The sequence below is a fragment of the Panicum virgatum genome, chromosome 9K (assembly GCF_016808335.1).
Source record: "Panicum virgatum strain AP13 chromosome 9K, P.virgatum_v5, whole genome shotgun sequence".
NCBI lineage: Eukaryota > Viridiplantae > Streptophyta > Magnoliopsida > Poales > Poaceae > Panicum > Panicum virgatum.
This window is the reverse complement of record NC_053144.1, coordinates 54,971,923-54,994,256: the sequence shown is the minus strand read 5'-3', so window position 1 is coordinate 54,994,256 and position 22,334 is coordinate 54,971,923. Positions and strand designations below refer to the sequence as shown.

Here is a 22,334-nt window from a genome sequence, read left to right as displayed (position 1 = left end):
CGGGCACGGGCGCCCGCCCCTTGGGTCCGGTCCGGCTGCCTGCCGGTTGGCCCCTCGCGGACACGCCTTTTCGCCGCCAGAATATCTCTTGAGCCTCCGGCGTGGAGAGCGCAGCGCAACCGTGGAGGAGCAGTTACATATACCCTGCGCAAACCGTGTGGCGGTTGCACATACATACCCTGAGGGCGGTGTCCGGCGTCGTCTTGGTCTTGGCGATCCTCGAGAACCTCTCGTCCAGTCCCTCCCCCGTCAGTCGTAGCGGAAGAATAGGGTTGGAGGGTGCAATGGCCGCGGATCCGAGCTTCGTCGTCGGGATCATAGGTCAGTTCGCCGCTCATCGCCGTCACCAGGGCATCGCGTTCTGGCTTTCTCTATTCATCTCCTCCAACCGGATCGATCGCCGCGTCCTTTGTTGGCATCAACCAACCAGCAGTTCCGTTCGTCCACTCTGATGCCTGATGGTCTCGTCTCGTGCTTTCTTCGCAGGGAACGTGATCTCCATCCTCGTCTTCGCGTCGCCGATGTGAGTGAATTCCATGCGGCTCTGTTCTAGTATCTGTTTAGTGCAAGATGCATATATGCGTGGAGGCAGCAGCGCACACACTGGATGAATACTGATCAGGGGGTTTTCGCTTGTGTTCCGATGAACTGCTGGATCATATTCCTTCAGCGCGACGTTCCGGCGGATCGTGAGGAACGGGAGCACGGAGGACTTCCGGTGGCTGCCCTACGTCACCACCCTGCTCAGCACCTCGCTCTGGACCTTCTACGGCCTGCTCAAGCCCGGCGGCCTCCTCGTCGTCACCGTCAACGGCGCCGGCGCTGCGCTCGAGGCCGCCTACGTCACGCTCTACCTCATCTACGCGCCCAGGGAGACCAAGGTTCGTTTCATCATTCGCCCATACTTCACCCTGCGGTTGGGTCACTGACTTCTTTTTTTAGGCCAAGATGGTGAAGCTGGTGCTGGCTGTGAACGTCGGCTTCCTCGCGGCGGTCGTCGTGGTGACGCTGGCGGCGCTGCACGGCGGCGCCCGGCTGCTCGCCGTGGGGGTGCTGTGCGCCGCGCTCACCATCGGGATGTACGCCGCGCCGCTGGGCGCAATGGTCAGTTGCTCAGACCGAGATCATCACTCCTCATCGCTTCCTGCCCAACTACTACTCGATTGTCAAATAGAGAGTGTAGCATCGCACTAGCCAACTCCCTTTTACTAGTTTCTAATTCTTGGGGGAAAGCTTAGCTTTTAGCTGAGAAGCGAGCAAGTTCAATGCTGCACTACCCGCACGCACGAACTTGTTTCACACTTTTGGTAGCAACGTGCTCCGGTGTCACTGTTTCTTTTGACTGGAGATGACTCTCTCTTGGTAAGAACTGCAAGCTTATCTTTTCTCTGTCTCTGGTGAGATGGCACACGTAGACACCTTTTCTAGAGCATGCCTACCTTAGAATGCTAAGCTTTCACCCAAATACCACTGAAACACTTTGCACCGACTTTCCTGACTTGTCTGTCATTGTGGAGTGTTTGGTCCGATGTCATTTTCTTCGATTTATAGCCGCACCACAAGCAGTAATGCCTATCTAGCACGAATTCAGACGTCCTTGACTCCTTGAACCTGACCTCTTGCTTATAATCCACCTACCCTCAAGGCCAGTAGGAAACTACTCCAGTCTGTAGGAGTATGATGTGTCCGGTTTCCTTGATATGCCTTGGTGACTTTATGGGACCCGGAAATTCCACTGGCTCCTCTCTGCCCAGCCGTACCGGATTATGTGCAGCAATGCTGTCTTTGGTTTGTGCTACGCTAGAAATTGTAGCAACTTTGACCATTAATTAAATATATTAAATAAAGTCAATTTGCAAAACTAACTTCACAACCGCGCTAGGAACCCTGAAGAATCTAATGAGGTCTTTGACCGCGTGATTAGAGGATGGTTACTGCAGCATTACTGTAGATTCATCGCGAAAAGTTGTACTCATTCGTGAAAAATTTTTGCAAATAGACTTCATTTAGTTGCCCATATATAGAGATTAGCACGAATCACTGTTCATTAGCACGAGTAACCAAACAGGACCATTATGCAGCAGGGATTATTAGCAGACATATACAGACTACAGAGTTGTGACGACGATCGACTGGCATGTGAAATGTACAGGGGTAGTGCGTAGTTTTTCAGTCGGGTGCATGGCCCGTGGGGGGGGGGGGGGGAACGAACTGATCATGGCTTCGGGTGATGCGTGTGCAGCGGACAGTGGTGAAGACCCGGAGCGTGGAGTACATGCCCTTCTCCCTCTCCTTCTTCCTCTTCCTCAACGGCGGCGTCTGGAGCGTCTACTCCGTGCTCGTCAAGGACTACTTCATCGGCGTACGTGCCACCACCCCGTCTCGGTCCCTATACATAATTCACATTTCCAGGTCCGCAAATAACACCTGATCTGAACCTGACACCGCGCGGCATGCATGCAGATCCCCAACGCCATCGGCTTCGTCCTGGGCACGGCGCAGCTGGTGCTGTACATGGCGTACCGGAAGGCGACGCCGGCGCCGCGCAAGGGCGGCGGCGACGGCGAGGCCGGGGACGAGGAGGAAGGGTTGGCGCAGCTGGTGACGACGGGGCAGGTGGAGATGGCGCAGCGGCGGGGGCGGCTGCACAAGGGGCTCAGCCTGCCCAAGCCGTCGGGCGCGCCGCCGTCGTCGTCGCCGCGGGACGGGCTCGGGAGCATCATCAAGTCCATTTCCGCCACACCCGTCGAGCTACACTCCGTCCTGCACCAGCACGGCCACGGGCGCGGCCACGGCCGGTTCGAGCCCGTCAAGAAGGACGACGACGTCGAAGCCAACGAGTGACGGGCGGTCCTGCAGGCGCCAGCGTGTGTGTGTATAGTATGTTACCTGGAGAAATTCAGATCAGTAGCTGTTGGAATGGAGTGAATTCGGGTGTCGTGAATGAAGCTCTAAATTAGTTTACTTGCCTCACCTGGAAATCCTGTTTTTTTTAATAAAAAAAATCTCGTATGCCCAGCAGCCTGGGCCCGCTGACCTAACTTGGATTAATTTTGAGCCCATGCATGGAGGGGGTCCGTCGCCGTGCCCGTGCGTGGAACGGCGGCGGAAGGTTGCTGTGCTCATCACAGCTGAGCAATCTATCACTCGATCGGCACGATCCCCACGCGCAACGATGCAAGTTGCCGCCCCATATCCCGTTCCCGTGTGTCGCCGGAGGCCCCGACCCGTCGCCCTCACTCGTCTCTCTCGCGTCCGCAATCCGCCAAACCGCCTGCCTTGCTCGCCGGCGCGCGTGCGGGCTGACGACCATGCGTCCGTTCCGGCCAGATGGTCCACGCCCAGCACGCTGCTGCCTGCGGGCGTGGCCCGTGGCCGTGGCGCGTGCCGGAATGTAGAGTAGCACCGGTACTCTGACAATGCAAGTTGAAGCATACGCGTGGAAGACGTGCGTTGTTTCTCTAAGGTCATTCTTATTGGAAGTTTCATGAGCATTAAATAGGCTGCCATATCAGCATTTTTGATGATGTGTCAGTGTATTAATAAAGAGAGAGGTGAAATGAGTTTATCGTGTGTACACGGTTATCTAGATAGGTTGTGTCTTGCATGTAACCTAGGAAACAACAATCCGTGAAACTATGCATTGAGGGAGGGATGTTTCATCCTAGTTTCAAATAGTTTTAGATGATGTGTCACTCTATGTAATCGTATCCATGAAACTTCCACTGAGATTGACCTAAGAATGCCGGGTTTTGCTATGGTACACCGAAATAACTGTGGACCGTTGATTTAATGTTATATTACCCTTTAAGAGGTAATAGTTTTATTATCTATTTTATATATTTATAATTAGAAAATATAAAATTAGATCTATCTTGCATGCATGTTTAGTTGAAATCTATAGATTTCTGTTTTTTTCCACGTCGTCACATATACCCATAAGCAGATTATTTCAAATTAGAAAATATAAAATTAGATCTATCTTGCATGCATGTTTAGTTGAAATCTATAGATTTCTGTTTTTTTCACGTGATGTGCCGTCACATATACCCATAAGCAGATTGCATGTAACGTTTGCATTTTTTTCTTCTAAATATGACATGGTTGTGTTGTAACATTATTTTTCGTAACGAGACATAGGTGGTGTTATTTCGTAATGCGACATGAATGAGTTTTAACATTTAGATCTCACGATGTGTAACGTGACAATTTATTAGCTGTGACAATGTGTAGAATAGAAAAAAATTAATAAGCTCCTTAACTAGGCAGGCATGTGTGGGTTTTGGCAAACAACGAATATTATATGGAAGCCAACCTAACATACTTACCGAGATCCCCCTCAAATGCATGCATACATGCAGTTTGTTTTACAAACGCCGCGATTTTAGGAAGGCTAACGCCGTAACAGCTTTTTCTTTATTTTTTAATTGAATTTTTCTCTATAAAATTAACGGTCTAGATTTAATTTACATCCTACCTCCTGAGAGGTAAGAGGGTGTACCGTAGCAAGGCCCAAGAATGCCACACCATATAAATTTAGAGTGTTATCATTTGATTAATCGAATATCCCTCCCAATGCAAGATTTTTTTTCATATGTAGCCATATTATTTAATTCATGCATTGGTGTGCGAGCGTTTAATTGGGCACATGATTAGATGAATTAAAATTAATTACAGCCCTCGATAGGTATGTCCCGAAGATTTTTATCATGTTGGAAGCCGTACGGACCGAGAGAGTTGCATGATGATGAAACTGGCATGATTCGACTCATGCAGTTCTTCTCTCTCCGCTTGTTTCGTCGATTAAGTAATCGGCAATAGGACCCACTACAGCATAAAAAATGATTGTTTTCTTGATTTGCTCGGAGTCTCTCCTCACAACGCCAGTTCTTTATTCAACTGAGAGTCGACTCTCAATTACGATTCAATTCCTCTCTCTCCTTCCTGAATCGGCTTCTCCAGTAGTGAGGGTTCGGTTTGTGAGTGCCATGTCGGTCTATGCATCGGTGGTCACGAAGAAGCTAATATTTCACCTCTATTCATTATTAATTAGATCCAATGCCTCATCATCATGTGTGCTTACGTGGCACCTCGGCTCTTTAGGTTGTCCGCAATTTCCATCTTCTAGAAGGAATGTATTCTGTTCTCTCGTTGAGATTCTTTCCTGTATACCAAGTTCTTCCGCACTCATCCATACTTTATATCTCATCTTCTATACCAACTATCATATATTTTATTCAACCATCTCCAGCTATCGTCTCATTCATCAAACGCATTTCTTTTTTCTCTTCCTGTCCTTTTCTTCTTCTTTTTTTCTTTCCTTTTTTCTCTCTTTTCTTCTCTCCTTTTCTTTTCCCCTCCGCCTCCGGTTGTCTCTCTCGCTCGCCCTCTCTCTTCACGCCTCCCTCCTCCCCTCCCTCCCCTGCTTCTCCGCTACTCCACGGCTCCTCCACGCAGTGTCGCCTCTCTCTCTCTCTCTCTCTCTCTCTCCGGGTCCTCCGCCGCTACCGCCTCAGCTCCGCCCCAATGCAAACACTCTAGTGGCAGCCGGATCCACCTCCCCCCTCTTTCTCTCTCGTTGGCCATGCCTTTCTGGCGGGGCGTGGGTCCTTCCTCCTCCTCCCTCACCATCATGCCTCGAGCTCCAGCAGCCTCGAGCTCGGCGGGGCGGAGGTGGCACAACTTAGCGGAGGTGCGGCGGCCCGGCTGCAGCGGGATGGAGCGCGCACGCAGGGGGACTCATGGCGATGGCGAGGTGGGGCTGGCTCGGGCTTAGCGGACTCTTGCTACTCCGCTCGATTTGGCGGCCGCGAGCCCGGACGCCGGTGCAGCTTCAAAAACGCTATCCCCATCCTAGAGGAGGTTGATACAGGTCCCTTACGGAACTGAGACTGGCAAGAATGCCGACTACAAAAGAAATAGACCACGGTTCCAAATTTGGGTTCCCCGACCAAGGTCAACAATGCCCTCTCATTCTCAAAGGAAAAGCTTCAACAATACCATCTCGATGCAGAAAGCAACACAGATATATATATATATATATATATATATATATATATATATATATATATATATATATATATATATAATTACTTGGGAACAAACATAGGTTTGATTCTCACGTACACGAGACGAGGCGACAAATACAAGTTTCACAATATATATATGGATGTAATTAAGTGCTTCTTAGAAGCATGCTTGCATTGCGTGGTGCGGGTAGGCGTGGCTACTGTATATATATAGCACGTAACACTACATGTGATCGATGCTGTGGCGACACAAAGTATGTAAAGCAGGCGAGCTGAACGTATATATCATGCCTGCTGCACGTATTGATTTAATTTATGCTTAGTGATTTACGATAATTATTTCGCGGCGTCGATAGATGGACATGGCCACGGCCAGAGACGCCCAGACCTGCAGCTCCAGCTGATCGAATTAATTAAGGTCGTCTAGACGAGCGAGAAGGCCTGGGGGGCGAGGTTGAGGATGCCGCCAACGAGGCCGGAGATGATCTGGCCGATGAGGCCGATGATCCCGCCGAGATCGAGGCCGCTGCCGCTACTGGTGCTGATGCCCAGGAACTTCAGCGGCGACGTCAGCGTCCCGGCGACGCCGGCCAAGGAAGCGTCGCAGGCGACCAGCGGGGTGGTCACGACCACGTTGCACTGGTTGCCCATTAGAGCGGTGAGCATGTCCTTGCTGGCATCGGGGATGCTCATGACGAAGCTCCCGCTCCCGTCCGTGGTCACGCCGGTCACCGCCCTGCCGTTGCACACGAGCTGCATGGCTGCGTCTGCGCTAGGACCAAGAAACAAGGGAAATATATATAAGATCGTTAGTGCACACGAGCTAGAAAGAGATGATCGTTCGAGATCGGTAGGCGGCCTCACTAGGGAACGGCGCCGGTGTCGTTGCCACGTTGATGTTTTTCCCCGTGGAGCATGGCACCACGCCGGAGATGACGACGCTGGCGTTGGTGGAGCCGCTCGCCCCCAACCCCAACCCCGCGCAGCGGGGCACCTGGCCGGCGGCGACGGCGACGAGGAGCAGCGCGGCGAGGACAGGGCTCTTCGGCGCCATTGTGTTGCGGGCTGCACTTCGCTAGTACACTCGACGTCTCTCGGCCGGCTGTGTACGGAGCGACAGGCTGTTGTTGATGCTGCGCTGAGCCGATCGAGGAGGTGTAGCTCAAGCTGCTGCACGGATCCGCAATTTATAGGCGCGCGAGGCCAGCAAATTGCTGCTGCTGCTGCGTGCGGGCGTGGTTCCTCACCGTAGGAGTAGCTAGCTAGCAGTAGGTTCAGGTTCACTGCACGTAGGGGTCAGCTTCGCCGGGCGCGCGCGTGCTTTCAGTGGTCGAACGGCACACGCTGCTGCCCGCGTCGGGCGTGCATGCAAGCGACCGGCCCGGCCGCGGCCAACTTGCATTGGCCTAACCGAGAAAATCTCGAGCAAACTACGGGCGGCGACGGCCGACTGGCCGAGGGGCATGCTCGAGAGTGAGATTTTCTGGCCGTAGAGCCGAGCTGGTGGCCTGGTGGTGGGGGAGTGAACTCCCGTGGCTCGCGTTGTGGCTCCTGTTATATTGTGATCCAAATTCTGATGGGAGAGTGTTGGAATTTGGGCTTGGCCCATTAAGGCCCATGTGGTGCAAACTTTTAATCCCACATTGCTAGTAGAAGTTGAGGAGACCACGTGACTCTCCTATATATCTAACCCATAGACTTCACCGGAGAATATCAATCCTATTATTCCTCTTGTAAGCCGCCGCTAGGCGTTGTACACAAACACCCGATATAGTGAAGTTCTTGCTGGCTGGCGCCCGTGGTTTTTACCCTTCGCATTGGAGGGGTTTTCCACGTTAAATCTTCATGTCTTTCTGCGGTTTGATCTTTCTATTTTTCATCGTTTTGTTCGCCGTCGCTTCTAACAAGTGGTACCAGAGCCGTGGTTTCAAGTTTGGGTTTCGTGATGGCGTCGATGGAGTATGATCTACCGATGTTGGACTACAAGACAAGGTTCTCGCTGTGGCAAGTCAAGATGAGAGCTATTCTGGCGCAAACCAATGATCTTGATGAGGCGCTGGAAAAATTCGGGAAGAAAAAGAAGGATGAGTGGACCGATGAGGAGAAGCGCAAGGACCGTAAGGCTCTTTCTCTTATTCAGCTTCATCTATCTAATGATATTCTACAAGAAGTGCTGCAGGAAAAGACTGCTGCAGAATTGTGGCTAAAACTGGAATCGATCTGCATGTCGAAGGATCTTACCAGTAAATTGCATATGAAGTTGAAGCTGTACACGCTTAAGATGCAGGAGGGTGATTCGGTGATGGGTCACCTATCTGTCTTCAAGGAGATCGTTGCTGACCTAGGGTCGATGGAGGTTAAGTATGAAGATGAGGACTTAGGTCTTCTTTTATTATGCTCTTTGCCAAGTTCTTATGCAAGTTTCCGTGACACCATACTATTAAGCCGTGATGAACTAACCCTTGCGGAAGTTTGTGAGGCACTCCAGTCTAAGGAGAAGATGAAAGGCATGGTGCAGACATATGGCTCGCCCTCTAGGGGCGACGCTTTGCATGTCAGAGGCAGATCAGAGCAAAGATCCTCAAGTGATAACAACGATCGTGGCAAGAGCAATGACGGTAGAGGCCGCTCCCAGTCCAAAGGTCCCAAGAAGAAATTCTGTAAGTATTGCAAGAAGAAATCTCATATGATTGAGGATTGCTGGAAATTGCAGAATAAGGAGAAGAAGAAAAATAAATCTGATGGTAAGGCTAGTGTTGCTTCTGCTGGTGAAAACTCTGAGTCAGATTGTTTGGTTGTCTTTGCTGGTTGTGTTGCTGGTCATGATGAGTGGATTCTTGATTCTGCATGTTCTTTTCATATCTGCACTAATAGAGATTGGTTCAGTTCCTATGAGTCTTTGCAGAACGGTGATTTTGTGCGCATGGGAGATGATAACCCGTGTGAGATTATTGGCATTGGCTCTGTTCAGATCAAGACCCATGATGGCATGATTCGCATACTGAAGAATGTAAGGCACATACCAGGGATGAAAAGAAATCTGATCTCGTTGAGCACACTTGATAAAGAAGGACTCAAATACACCGGTTCAGGTGGAGTTGTGAAGGTATCTAAAGGTTCTCTTGTATGTTTGCTGGGTGATCTCAATCCTTCAAATTTATATGTTCTCAGAGGTTGTACTTTGCATGGTTCTGTTTCTGCTGCTAATGTTGCTAATGCTGAACCTAGTAAGACTGACCTTTGGCATATGCGTCTTGGACACATGAGTGAACTCGGTATGGCAGAATTGATGAAGAGAAACCTGCTGGATGGCTGCATTCTGAGTGGCAAGAAGTTCTGTGAGCATTGTGTTTTTGGTAAGCATAAGAGGGTCAAATTCAATACCTCTGTTCATACCACAAAAGGTACACTTGATTATGTTCATGCTGATTTGTGGGGTTCTTCACGTAAGCCTTCATATGGTGGTGCTCGTTATATGCTTACCATTATTGATGATTACTCTAGAAGAGTCTAGCCTTATTTTCTGAAAAGCAAAGATGATACTTTTGCTGCTTTTATAGAATGGAAAGTTATGATAGAAAGGCAAACTGAGAAGAAGGTCAAGGTGCTTCGAACTGATAATGGTGGAGAGTTCTGTTCGGATGCTTTTGATGATTATTGCAGAAAAGAAGGCATTGTTAGGCATCACACCATACCATACACTCCTCAGCAGAATGGTGTGGCCGAGCGTATGAACAGGACTATCATCTCGAAGGCTCGTTGCATGCTGTCCAATGCCCATATGAACAAGCGTTTTTGGGCTGAGGCTGCTAATACAGCATGTTATTTGATCAACAGATCGCCTTCTATTCCACTCAACAAGAAGACTCCTATTGAGGTATGGTCTGGTACACCTGCAGATTATTCACACTTGAGAGTTTTTGGCTGCACTGCTTATGCTCATGTTGATAATGGAAAATTAGAGCCTAGAGCTATTAAATGTCTGTTTCTTGGTTATGGTTCGGGAGTCAAAGGATATAAATTGTGGAATCCTGAAACTAGAAAGACTTTTATGAGCAGAAGTGTTGTTTTCAATGAATCTGTGATGTTTACTGACAGTTTGTCCACAGATGATGCTTTAGTTGAGAAATTGCAGTCACAAGTTAGTGTGCAGGTGGAGCTTATGGATGACCAGGAAAATGAAGTTGTTGGTAATGATGTTTCAGATAGTGTTCCTGATACTGTTCAGCACTCACCTCCAGTTTCACAGTCTGATTTGCAGCATGAGGAGGATGTAGATTTACCTATTGCTCTTCGCAGATCAAAGAGGAGTTGTGGACCTCCAAACCGTTTAATTGAGGAGTGTAATCTGACTTATTATGCTTTGAGTTGTGCTGAACAGGTGGAGGATGCTAGTGAGCCAGCAACATATTCTGAAGCCATTGATTCAGTTGATAAGGAGAAGTGGATCTCAGCTATGCATGAGGAGATGCAGTCTCTTGAGAAGAATGGCACATGGGAGATTGTAAGCTTGCCTGAGAAAAAGAAGACTGTTCGCTGCAAATGGATCTTCAAGAGAAAGGAGGGTTTGTCTTCTAGTGAGCCTCCAAGATTTAAGGCAAGGTTAGTTGCAAAAGGTTTCAGTCAGATTCCTGGTGTTGACTATAATGATGTGTTCTCTCCAGTTGTGAAGCATAGCTCAATTCGGACTTTCTTTAGTATTGTTGCTATGCATGATCTTGAGCTTGAGCAGTTAGATGTGAAGACTGCATTTTTACATGGAGAGCTTGAGGAGGAAATTTACATGGATCAGCAAGAAGGATTCATAGTGCCAAACAAAGAGAATTATGTTTGCAAATTAAAGAAATCCTTGTATGGTTTGAAACAGTCTCCTCGTCAGTGGTATAAGAGGTTTGATTTATTTATGTTGTTACATGGTTTTAAAAGATCTGAATATGATAGCTGTGTTTACATTAAGATTGTTGAGGAATCACCTATATACTTGCTGTTATATGTTGATGACATGCTTATTGCTGCCAAGAGCAGAAAAGAAATCACTACAGTAAAGAAATTGTTGAGTAGTGAATTTGATATGAAGGATCTTGGTGTTGCTAAGAAAATTCTAGGTATGGAGATTACTAGAGACAGAAAATCTGGTTTATTATTTCTTAGTCAGCATAATTACATTAACAAGGTTCTTCAGCGTTTCAATATGCATGATTCAAAGCCAGTTAGTACTCCTATTGCACCTCACTTTAAATTGTCAGCTGTTCAGTGCCCTAGTTCTGAGGAGGATGTTGGATACATGTCAAAAGTTCCATATTCTAGTGCTGTTGGTTCTTTGATGTATGCCATGGTTTGCTCTCGCCCAGATTTATCATATGCTATGAGTTTGGTTAGCAGATACATGTCTAATCCTGGTAAAGAACACTGGAAGGCAGTTCAGTGGATTTTCAGGTACCTCAGAGGAACAGCAGATTCTTGTTTGAAGTTTGGGAGAACTGATCAGGGACTCATTGGTTATGTGGATTCAGATTATGCTGCTGATTTGGATAGGCGCAGGTCACTCACAGGTTATGTGTTCACTGTTAGCAGTTGTGCTGTGAGTTGGAAGGCTACTTTGCAGCCTGTTGTTACTATGTCTACCACAGAAGCAGAATATATGGCTATTGCTGAAGCGTGCAAGGAGGCAGTTTGGCTGAAAGGTTTGTTTACTGAGCTGTGTGGAGTTGGTTCTTGCATTGATCTATTCTGTGACAGTCAAAGTGCTATTTGCCTCACTAAAGATCAGATGTTTTATGAAAGGACAAATCATATTGATGTCAAGTACCATTATGTTCGTGATGTTATTTCACAAGGTAAATTGAAGGTATGCAAGATCAGTACTCATGATAATCCAGCTGATATGATGACTAAACCAGTTCCTGTAGCTAAGTTTGAGCTTTGCTCAAGCTTAGTTGGTTTGACAGTTTAGCCCAAGAGGCTATTTGGCGCCAGAAGTTCTGTTCTTTGTTGTGTTCAGGTGATGATTTTGATATGCTACAAGAAGGAATTTGTCTCAAGGTGGAGTATGTTATATTGTGATCCAAATTCTGATGGGAGAGTGTTGGAATTTGGGCTTGCCCCATTAAGGCCCATGTGGTGCAAACTTTTAATCCCACATTGCTAGTAGAAGTTGAGGAGACCACGTGACTCTCCTATATATCTAACTCATAGGCTTCACCGGAGAATATCAATCCTATTATTCCTCTTGTAAGCCGCCGCTAGGCGTTGTACACAAACACCCGATATAGTGAAGTTCTTGCTGGCTGGCGCCCGTGGTTTTTACCCTTCGCATTGGAGGGGTTTTCCACGTTAAATCTTCGTGTTTTTCTACGGTTTGATCTTTCTATTTTTCATTGTTTTGTTCGCCGTCGCTTCTAACAGCTCCGGTACAGCTGCGGCCCTCTGTGCTGAGCTGCTAACAGGAGCTTCGATAGGCCGTAGTAGTACGTGGGTCCTTTACGTGTTAAGGTCGGATCCAAATGCTGATGGGTAAAAAAATCTATTTTTCTGAAGAAAAAAATACTAAATTTTAGTACTAGCTTCTCCAAACAGAAATGTTGAATAGGGTGGACGTTAAACTTTAGCCAAGACTTAAAATTTTTACCATTGTACAAATACTAATATATGCTAAAGTTTAGCATTTGATTTTAGCTCCTCCAAACAGATCCATACTCTGATGTTTTACCATATATTCTGTGATTTCGTTTTCATTAATGAAATCCGGGTTATCCCTCGTTGTGGGGAAAAAAAAAGGATGAGGTGGGCAGGCCGCAGGCATGGTCTTGATGATAATGGGTGGTCATGGAGATACTAATTGGGGAGGGCGTGCGTGGTGTGCTACTAGCAGTGGCGGCACGCCGACCGCTCCGTCCACCTCGACGCCCGGCGTCCCCGGGGAATCCGTCCAGTTCACGTGCCGTACAGTGCCAAGAAGATGGGAGCGGCGGAGGCCGACGTCCCTGTCTGATGTCGCGAATAGTTTGGTCACGCTCTAGAGCCGCCGTACCGTTTCGGGTGAGAGAGAAGCTCCCACTTGGGCCAATAATTTCGTATGGCGTTATCTCCGGCATGCTCAAACCTTTGTCACCTTCCTTCACCACTACTCTCGGTGCGTACAGGGAACCCAAAGCATAGATCCTAAAGAATAGATGCTGAAAAGTCAGGTCCGCGATGGTGAAAGATTATTAGTTCAATCCTATTCGAGAACGTGCTGGTAGTCGTCTGTGCAAATAATGCATCAAGGAATCGTTAGAAAACTAATAGTTGGTGTACCATTGATCGATCTAGTGAAATGTTTGATTCCAGGAATCGAGTAAGCTTCGTGGAGCAACTTCAATTCATTCAATATTCAAATTAGTTTTGATGTATCTGGATCCACCCAGCTAATTCACTAGTTAGCTAGCTGGAATTTATACTGGATGGTGTCCAGCTAACTTTATAAAGGTTATAGTTAATATCTAGTTAGTTATAAGAACTTTAACTGTGTATTAACCCATCCTATTTGGATCCACCGGCTAAAATTAGTTATGTAACAATTAGCTGGTGGATTCAAACAGACTTCTCTTGACACAATAGAATAACTTTTATTTTATTTCTCAGACCAAACAAGAAAGTTATGCTTGGGTCCAGGAGAAATGAATGGCTTCCTCAAGCGGTAATCAATAGTTTGAAAAGTATACCTTTTATTTTTCACGCCAGTTTTCGCAAATTGCTAACAATATCATTCCAAATGAACATATTAATTACAAATAGTTATCATAGAAAACTAACATATGACTGTCAAGCAATTGGAGAAGATTGTCACCCTCGTAATGATTATTCCAATTTTCTCCCTCAAAGGTTACTAAATATTTCCTCCATTTATTTACCGTAGAAAAGCCGTGAACCTAGAAAAAGTCAAAACTACCAACCTTCTAAAACGGAGGGAGTAAAATATAGTGGATAGTAGGTTACTGGTGGATTGATTTCATGCAATCGATAGTAACTGGCATGAAAATGATTAAGAAATCTATGTGACATGACTTTTTCCTACATAAAAATAATTTAAAGCAGGCTACTCTATTTAAAAATAGATTTATAGAAATATAACTTCGATAAACAATTAAGATAACACATGTACGATTCAAAATAAAGATAGTAGTGCGCCCGTAGAAAGTTTACATCAGATGGAACAGAGATTTCTCCTCTGGCCGGACTCTGTTTCACACTGCAGAGCTCTCTCTCAATCTCTCTCTTTCTCTCTGCCGCTTAACGCTGTTCCATTTCACGTGGAGGTCTAACATGGGTTCTATCCTGCTGGGCCCAGACTGAAGCCGTTGGGCCGAATCCATATGGTAAAACTAGCCCACCCAAAACTGGTATCGCCGCATCTTCGGTTTTATGGAATTTATTAATTCCTCTCAAAAAAGAAAAAAAAAGGGTAAATGAAATATCGACTGAACTCAAGTCCCTATTAACGTTCTTGAAGATTGCTGACAAAGCATCAGAAACAGAAGGTACCTACCTCTTCTGTTTCAAATTATAAGTCATTCCAAGAATCTTGAAGAGTCAAACTATCTCAAAGTTTGACCAAAATTATAGAGAAAAATATAAAGATTTATGACATCAAATAGGTGCAATATGAAAATATAGCTAACAAAGAATATAATTATACTTAATTGGTATCATAAATGTTATTATCTTGTTATATAAATTTAGTCAAACTTAAAAATTTTTGACTCTCCAAGATTTTTGAAATGACTTATAATTTGAAACGGAGGGAGTACAAGATAAACTGTGATGGGGCTTTTCACCCAAACACAGCTCAAGGTGGTTGGGGATATGTAATCAGGAATGAGGAAGGAGAGGTAGTCCTCGCCGGAGCAGGGTCCTGCCTGCACCTGATGGACGCGCTCCATGCTGAGCTCCTTGCTTGCCAGGCGGGCATCAGGAAGGCAGCTGAAAAGGGTATGAGCAGGGTGATTGTGGAGACAGACTCATTGCTGGCCAAGACGGCGCTGGAGACAAACTCGTTTGCTTTAGCCCACATAGGAGGTCTAGCTTATGAAGCTAAATGTCTCGTGAATTTGTCTTTTGCTTTAAGTTCATGTCCTAGAGAATGTAATAAGGTGGTGCGCGCATTGGCGACGCAAGGTTGTAAGTGTTCTCCGGATGCCGTCCTACACTGGGAAGGCATGCCTCCAGGCGTTGAGAACCTGGTAGCCAGTGATATCACTGAGTCAATGAGTTAATGGAATTAACCAATCCCCCCACCCCCCCCCCCCCCCCCCCCCCCCCAAAAAAAGGAAACAGAAGTACGGGTGCCTGAGCAGATGATTCCATTTCACTCGTATTGCTTGTAGGTGTTCGTTTATTTTCAGTTTAAGAGTTAAGGTATCTATACTGATCAATAACCACCATTCCACTAGCACACAAGTAAAAGTTTGTTTTTACTTATTCTTATTTGTTTTAGTCTTTTATAGATGCACATGCATCATCCATCATCCGGTTTCCTCGAGCGAGGTCATCGTGGTCACATCAGTTCATGCGGAAGGAGAAGCCGGCGGGGGCAAAGCGGAAGACGCCGCCGAGCATCCCTGCCAGCGGGCCCTGCAGGCTGGACACCAGCGCCCCGGCCGCCAGCAGCGTCGCGTTGCACTTGGCCAGCGGCGTGTCGACCACCAGCTGGCAGGCGCCCACGAGCGCCCCCAGCGCGCCGGCAACGGCGTCCGCCTCCATCTCGAACGACCCGTCGCGGCGCGTCGTCGCCCGCGCCACCACGCCGCCGCCGCACCGCAGCTCCACCTTCGCGTCTGCACGGGAGGAAAACGCCGTCAGGTACGAGTACTTCGTTATACACAACATCTGCTCAGAGGGTTACCTGGGAATGCCGGGGAAGTAGCGACGTCGATCAGCATGCCGGTGTTGCACGGCACGACGCCGGAAACGACGAGCCTGCCGGGCCTGGTCTGGGCGGAGGCGGCCACGCACGCCGCGGCGGCCAAGGCGACGGCGAGGAGGAGAACGGCCGCTCTAGGTGCCATTGCGCTAGCCGGATCGGAGCTGGAATGTGGCGCGCGCGATGGTTTTGGCTGCCTTTGAGAGCTTGCTTGCTCGACTGCTTGTTGCAGCACCTGAGCTTCAGAGGCACCTTATTTATATGCTAGAGATCGACCCTACCTCCGCTTGATCAGGTGAATGAAACCAGCTGTTTGGCTAGGAAATTCTCAGCTTGTCGGCATCATCAAAAGTTAATGTGAACAACAATAGTGTCACTGCACTACGGCAAAAACCTGTTTTTGTGATCAAGACCTCTTCAGTGAATCTGAACTTTTTTGCGCCTTTTGGAACCGGTCGCGCCGATCTGGACTAGCTCTGCACCACGGAAATCGCGAGAACGGTGCCTCTAATTTTGAGGCCAGAGTAAGCGATGTCGGCAAGTGCTTGCTCCACCGTGACAGCAGGCGTTGCCGCCCCATTTTCTGGTCCTTCTTTTTGAGCACCACCGTTGTATTGTTGCACTAGTGGTTTAGCATGATGGTGATTGCATCCATGGGGCTCGCGCGAACCCAAATTTTCAGGGACACCGTTGTCTCGGCCTTCTCATCTAGCATCGAGTACAACTCGATCGCCCAGACTGGATCGGAGTTGCCAAACTAGCTGCAATAATCCTCCCAAAGTTCTGCTAACTAAACATAGATTGAACATCATCCTACTAAGGCCAGGGATGCTCAAACCCTCATCACCATTCTTATTCGATCTGAGCTATGAGTTGCTAGCTTTTCAAATAGTTCTTATCATTGTCTCGAACATCTATCCTTCGAGCAGTACACGTGCTGTGCTTGGTAGCACGCCACACAGTACGGCCGGATAGGTTATTTATTACGTACTTTGTACATGTCCTGAGTTGCGATAATTCAAAGGTACTACTTCGATCGAATTTATTCGTAGCTATGGCCAGACATGCGTGCATGCAGCATCTCCGATCCAGCCGATCGAGGATCACGATCTAGACTACGGAGAAGGGCCCGGCGGTGAAGACGAGCGTGTAGCCGATCCCGAGGCCGACGGGCGGTGGCGACGGGTGCTCCAGCGTCGCGGTCAGCCTCCCGGCGACGCCGGCCAGGGACTCGTTGCAGGCGGCCAGCGGGGCGAGCACCACCACCTTGCACCGGCGGTGGAGCGCGTCGTGGAGCACGTTGTTGATGTTGGGGATCTTGACCGTGTAGACGCCGAAGCGGCCGGCGGCGTCCGTCGTCATGTTGAGCACCCTGACGGTGCGGCACACCAGCTCCACGGTGGCGTCTGGCCGTGAGGTAGAGGAAAGATGATAAGATCGTTGGCCAGGAGAAGATAAATCTTCTCTCTCTCTCTATTCTCTCTCTCTATATATATATATGTAAAGAGATGTATATATACATATATATAGCAAGTCCACATACAAGGGAACGGCGGGCCCGCTTTTCCGTCGATGGAGCTCCCGTTGCGGCACGGCACTCTGCCGTGGATGATTTCGTAGCCAACCAGGGGACTCACGCCCAGGGCCCAGCGGCGCCAGCATGAGGCCGCGCACCTGGCCAGCGGCGGAGGTGGCGGCGACGAGGAGGGCGGCGAGGAGGGCAAGGCTCCTGGGCGCCATTTCTCTGGCTACCCTACGTTGTCCGATGCAGGATAGCTTAGCTTGTGTCTTGGGATGCCCCACATGGTCCCAGTATTTGTAGGTGTCCGACGCCATGCTCGTGTCCATTCACCGTACCGTACCGAGCTTGCAGAGCGAGAAGTGCGAGAGGGATCGGACTTTCTGGCCTGAGTGCCCTCGTACTTCCAGTCCGGGTCGGGCACGGACAGTCCGGCCCCTAGAGAGAGAGAGAGAGTGGCCAACAGGGGACTCTACTTGCTGTTTGCCACTGTTCGCGAATGGGAGGTCGACACCATGTCGCCCACGGAGTGCGCGTCGCAGCTGCGCTCGACTCGTGCGGTGGAAAACGGGCACCGTACCAGCCATGGGCGTCGTCCTTGCCTCCTCCCGTAGAACCGAGCACTGCCCCGTCGTCGTCTTCCACGCCGCCTCCGCTTCCTTCATTCCGTCCCGTTCTCGGCGCCGCTCCGGCGTACGCGCGCCCACAGGGCTCTCGCGCCCGCCCAACGGCACGCATCCGTCGGCTGCCGGCATGGTCTCCCCTTCCGCTCGCCCCTCTCCCGCACCGCCATGTCAGCAGCTCGTCGCCGGCCGGAAGCCGCACACAGGAACGGAAATGTGTTGTGGCACAGGAACCAGAGAAGATCTGGTTCGATCGATCAAGGCCCAGGAAGACCAACTCGATTGATCTCGAGTGATCGGTGAGCCGTAAGCGAGCTGAGCTAGCAAAACCTCGAGCCTAAGAGAGATCAGCACTGTTGTATTGTTGCACTAGTGTTAGTGGTTTAGCATGATGTGGTGATTGCATCCATAGGGCTCGCGAACCAAAATTTTCAGGGACGCTGCTGTCTCGTCCTTCTCATCTAGCATCGAGTACAACTCGATCGCCCAGACTGGAGTTGCCAAACTAGCTGCAATAATCCCCCCAAAGTTTTGCTAAGTAAACATGGATTGAACATCATCTTAAGGCTAAGGATGCTCATGTTACTATTGATCTCCACCAGTCGGCCCAACAGCGAACTGGGCCCTTAACTCGCGTCATGATCGGAGACGCCCAGCCCGATAAACAGCTGGTGGGCTCCTGTGGCGCAGTGCCAAATATAGAGAAGGTGGGGCCACGACATAAGGCACGAGGTTCATTGCGGTCGCCAGTCCTTTTTTTTCGCGACCGTGCCTGAGCAGATATTTCATTAAGAGGAGAGAGAGTTAAAATACAACAGTTAAGGGGTTCCATAGATAAGAACCCCTCGGAAGGCCAAAAGCGCTTGGACACGATTACATTGTAAATGTTGTGCGACCCCCGTGCCCACCAAAAACTACTAGCAGCGACTCAAGATGTTTAAATCCCGCTTGTAGCCAAGCGCCAAGCTCCTCTACTATAGAGACAAACAGCTCCTGGACCGTCCTCGTACGGTGATCAAATGTTCTGTCGTTCCTCTCTTTCCAGAGTATCCAGCAAACTAACACCACAAGAGAGTCAAAGCCCCATCTGTCATCTTTCTGAATTTGCTTCCTTGCATCGGCCCACCAGACCACTAACCTGTCAGATTGAAAAGTTGGTGTAATCAAGTCCCAACCTATCTTATGGAACACCTTAAACCAGACCTCGCGTGAGAGAGAGCACCCAATCAACAGGTGATCAATCGTTTCGGCCATTTGTGTGCAAAACACACATGAATCATCGTCCTGCAAACCAAGCCTTTTGCGTCTGGCTGCTGTCCAACACCTATCATGAATGACAAGCCAGATGAAGAACTTGCATTTTGCTGGGGCACGCGATTTGCAAAGTAGTGGAGCCCCCTCTGTAGGATGCTGACCCACGAAAAAAGCCCTATAGGCCGAAGAGGTAGAGAAAATCTTGTCGGACGTCCACCTCCAACAATTCTGATCCTCACGATCTGCTGTCAGAGCGACCTCTCTCGTTCGATCCCAAACTTGGAGGTATTCCAGCAGAACCTGAACCGTCAGTGCCCCAGTGATGTCTCCAATCCACTGATCTCCTTGTAAAGCCTGAGCCACTGTCCGCACCTTTCTCACCCTACTAGTAACAGCATTACATAGGCAGGGAGCAATATCCATCAACGACTGCCCTTGCAGCCAACGATCAGACCAGAACAGCGCCTTGTGTCCATCCCCTAGCTCAACAAAAATGGATTCCTGAAACATTGCCTAAACAATTTGGTCTTCATCAGTAGAGAGGTGCAGCCACCACCTCGAGATATCAGTCCTTTGCAACCAAAGCCACCTCATGCGTAGAGCATAACCAAACAAACGCAGATCCAAGATCCCAAGGCCTCCCAACTCTGTGGGTCTGCAGACTCGTGGCCATGCAATTAAACAGTGCCCCCCCCCCCCCCCCCTTGGCTGAGCCAGTTCCCTGCCATAAGAATCCCCTTCTAATGCCATCAATGCATTTAATTACCCATGGAGATAAGTTGACAGCAAGAGCCACATGAGTGGGTATCGAAGAAAGTGTAGTTTTTATGAGGACAGCTCTTCCTGCCTTTGATAACATATTTGCCTTCCATGTGGGCAGCCTATTCGCGACCTTGTCAATGAGTGGTTGAAGTGTAGATTTGCTGAGTTTCCTCGGACTGAGTGGAATGCCCAAATAACATATGGGAAATGGATCAATCTTGCCTGGGAAATGAGTAGGGCGACGGTTGCCTCCAGGTCACAGTGGATAGGTGAAATCAAGCACTTAGCTAAATTAGTAGTGAGCCCCGAGGCCCCTGCGAAGATACTCAATATCATCCTTAGTAGACCCAGATCCTGCCGGTCTGGTGTAAGAAAGATGACGACGTCAACAGCATATAGCCACATTCTTTCTTTAATCTTGTGGTGGAGCGGCCGCAAGATAGCCCTATCATCAGCCAATTTCACAAGGGCATTCATCACCTCCATGACAATGACGAAAAGTAGCGGTGATAGAGGATCCCCCTGACGCAAACCCCTGGCATGACATATTCTTCTGCCCGGCAAACCATTCAGGACCACTTTGGTACTGGCCGAAGGCAGCATGATCGATATCCAATCAATCCAACGCCTGGAGAAACCAAGGTGGTGCAATAAACTAAGAAGAAAACTCCAGTTTATCGTGTCGAATGCTTTGGCGATGTCAATTTTGATCAGCGAGCTTGGCACTTTGTTGCGGTGTAACAGCTTCGTCGTTGATTGCACCGCTTTGTAATTCTCGTGTATGAGCCTGGTCCTGATGAAGGCACTCTGATTGTTCTTGACAATGTCCTTCATAAGAGGCGCGAGACGGCGGGCAAGGACCTTGGTGAAAAGTTTAGCGAAGCTGTGAATTAAACTGATGGGGCGATAGTCGCCAATAGCAGACGCGTCCTGCTTCTTTCGTAACAGCACCATGTAAGCTTGGTTAACAAGATAGAAGCTGCGACCATCTAGCGACCAAAGAGCATGAAAGGCCCTCATGATGTCATGCTTGATGATCGGCCAGGCTGTTCTGAAAAACATCCCAATCCGTCCGGACCCGGAGCCTTATCTGTGGGCATGTCAACAATTGCTTGCCAAATTTCATGTTCATTGAAACAAAAGTCAAGGTTCACATTGTGTACTGATGGGAGATTCAGTGCCTCAAAGTTAACTGAGTTCCTTTGCTCGCCCGCTGTCCCCATGATGTTAACAAAGTGATTGAACACTGCCTCGGCCATTTCTTCATTTTTGAAAAGGACCGCTTCATTTGTTGCCAACTTGCATATGTGATTTTTGCGATTTCTGTGACAAGCTTGGAGATGAAAGAACCGAGTGTTTGCATCACCCTCAGCTAAGTAGGAGATAGGAGATACGTGATCTCTGCCGAATCATAGTTCTTTGCAGAGAGGCAAGCTCCAAAGAGCACAACTTGGCCTTGCGTCTAAGGGTCAGCTCATGAGGCGCAAGAATTCTGAAATCTTGAGCGCAGTCCAATCGGTACACTATTTCCTTAGCGATGGCTAACTGCAACCTGACGGATCCAACATGTTTGGCACTCCAGCTCTTTAGTGCCTTGGCTGTGTTGCGAAATTTTTGGTCCAGACACCTGAAGGCGTCAACATCTGTCGCCTGCCACGGCAAAGGGGCGTTCCAGGCCTCCTCAACAACTTGCATGTAACCATCACAGTGAGGCCAGAAGTTCTCAAAGCGGAACCGTTTGAAGTGCGGCAGAGCGCAGTCAGTTTTGAGGAGCAACGGCGCATGATCTGAGCACTCAGAACCCAGGGCCGAAAGATAATGATCAGGGAATGTTGACACCCAATCCTCAGAAGCAAAGACCCGGTCCAGGCGCTCAAGAGTCGGGTTATCACGTTCGTTCGACCAAGTAAAGCTACGACCATAAAGGTGCAGTTCTTGAATTTCAACGTCATTGATGAATTGGCGGAAACTAGTCATCAAGCACCGGTTAAGCCTAGCATTATTTTTGTCTTGTGCTTGATATATGAGGTTAAAATCGCCGCATAGTAGCCAGGTACCTGAGCAAATGGTACGAACCTGCTTGAGTTCCTCCAGAAAGAGAATTTTCTCGGGATCCGTCTGTGGACCATATACACAGGTTTGCCACCATGATTCACCATTATGTGCTAGAGTGACCTTAGCAGTTAGACTGAACGACCGAATAATCGGGCTTGTCACCGACCAAACGTCCCTTCTCCAGGCAAGGA

At 48.6% G+C, this 22,334-nt stretch overlaps 3 protein-coding genes across 3 annotated transcripts; 1 reads left to right on the top strand and 2 right to left on the bottom strand.

The window, feature by feature from the left end:
* On the top strand, nt 1-3,036 carry LOC120652418 (bidirectional sugar transporter SWEET16-like). Its single transcript, XM_039930232.1, has 6 exons — nt 1-321; nt 487-523; nt 671-881; nt 943-1,104; nt 2,243-2,362; nt 2,464-3,036. Exons 1-6 carry the CDS (start codon nt 285-287, stop codon nt 2,842-2,844), a joined length of 948 nt encoding a protein of 315 aa, XP_039786166.1. The 5' UTR covers nt 1-284; the 3' UTR covers nt 2,845-3,036.
* Nucleotides 3,037-6,106: 3,070 nt separating this feature from the next.
* Nucleotides 6,107-7,188, bottom strand: LOC120652415 (phylloplanin-like). Its single transcript, XM_039930229.1, has 2 exons — nt 6,894-7,188; nt 6,107-6,796 (listed from the first exon to the last, which is right to left on the bottom strand). Exons 1-2 carry the CDS (start codon nt 7,081-7,083, stop codon nt 6,453-6,455), a joined length of 534 nt encoding a protein of 177 aa, XP_039786163.1. The 5' UTR covers nt 7,084-7,188; the 3' UTR covers nt 6,107-6,452.
* Nucleotides 7,189-15,357: 8,169 nt separating this feature from the next.
* LOC120648809 (phylloplanin-like) lies at nt 15,358-16,151 on the bottom strand. The gene is made up of 2 exons (XM_039925459.1): nt 15,913-16,151; nt 15,358-15,844 (listed from the first exon to the last, which is right to left on the bottom strand). Exons 1-2 carry the CDS (start codon nt 16,073-16,075, stop codon nt 15,570-15,572), a joined length of 438 nt encoding a protein of 145 aa, XP_039781393.1. The 5' UTR covers nt 16,076-16,151; the 3' UTR covers nt 15,358-15,569.
* Between the last annotated feature and the right edge of the window lie 6,183 nt (nt 16,152-22,334).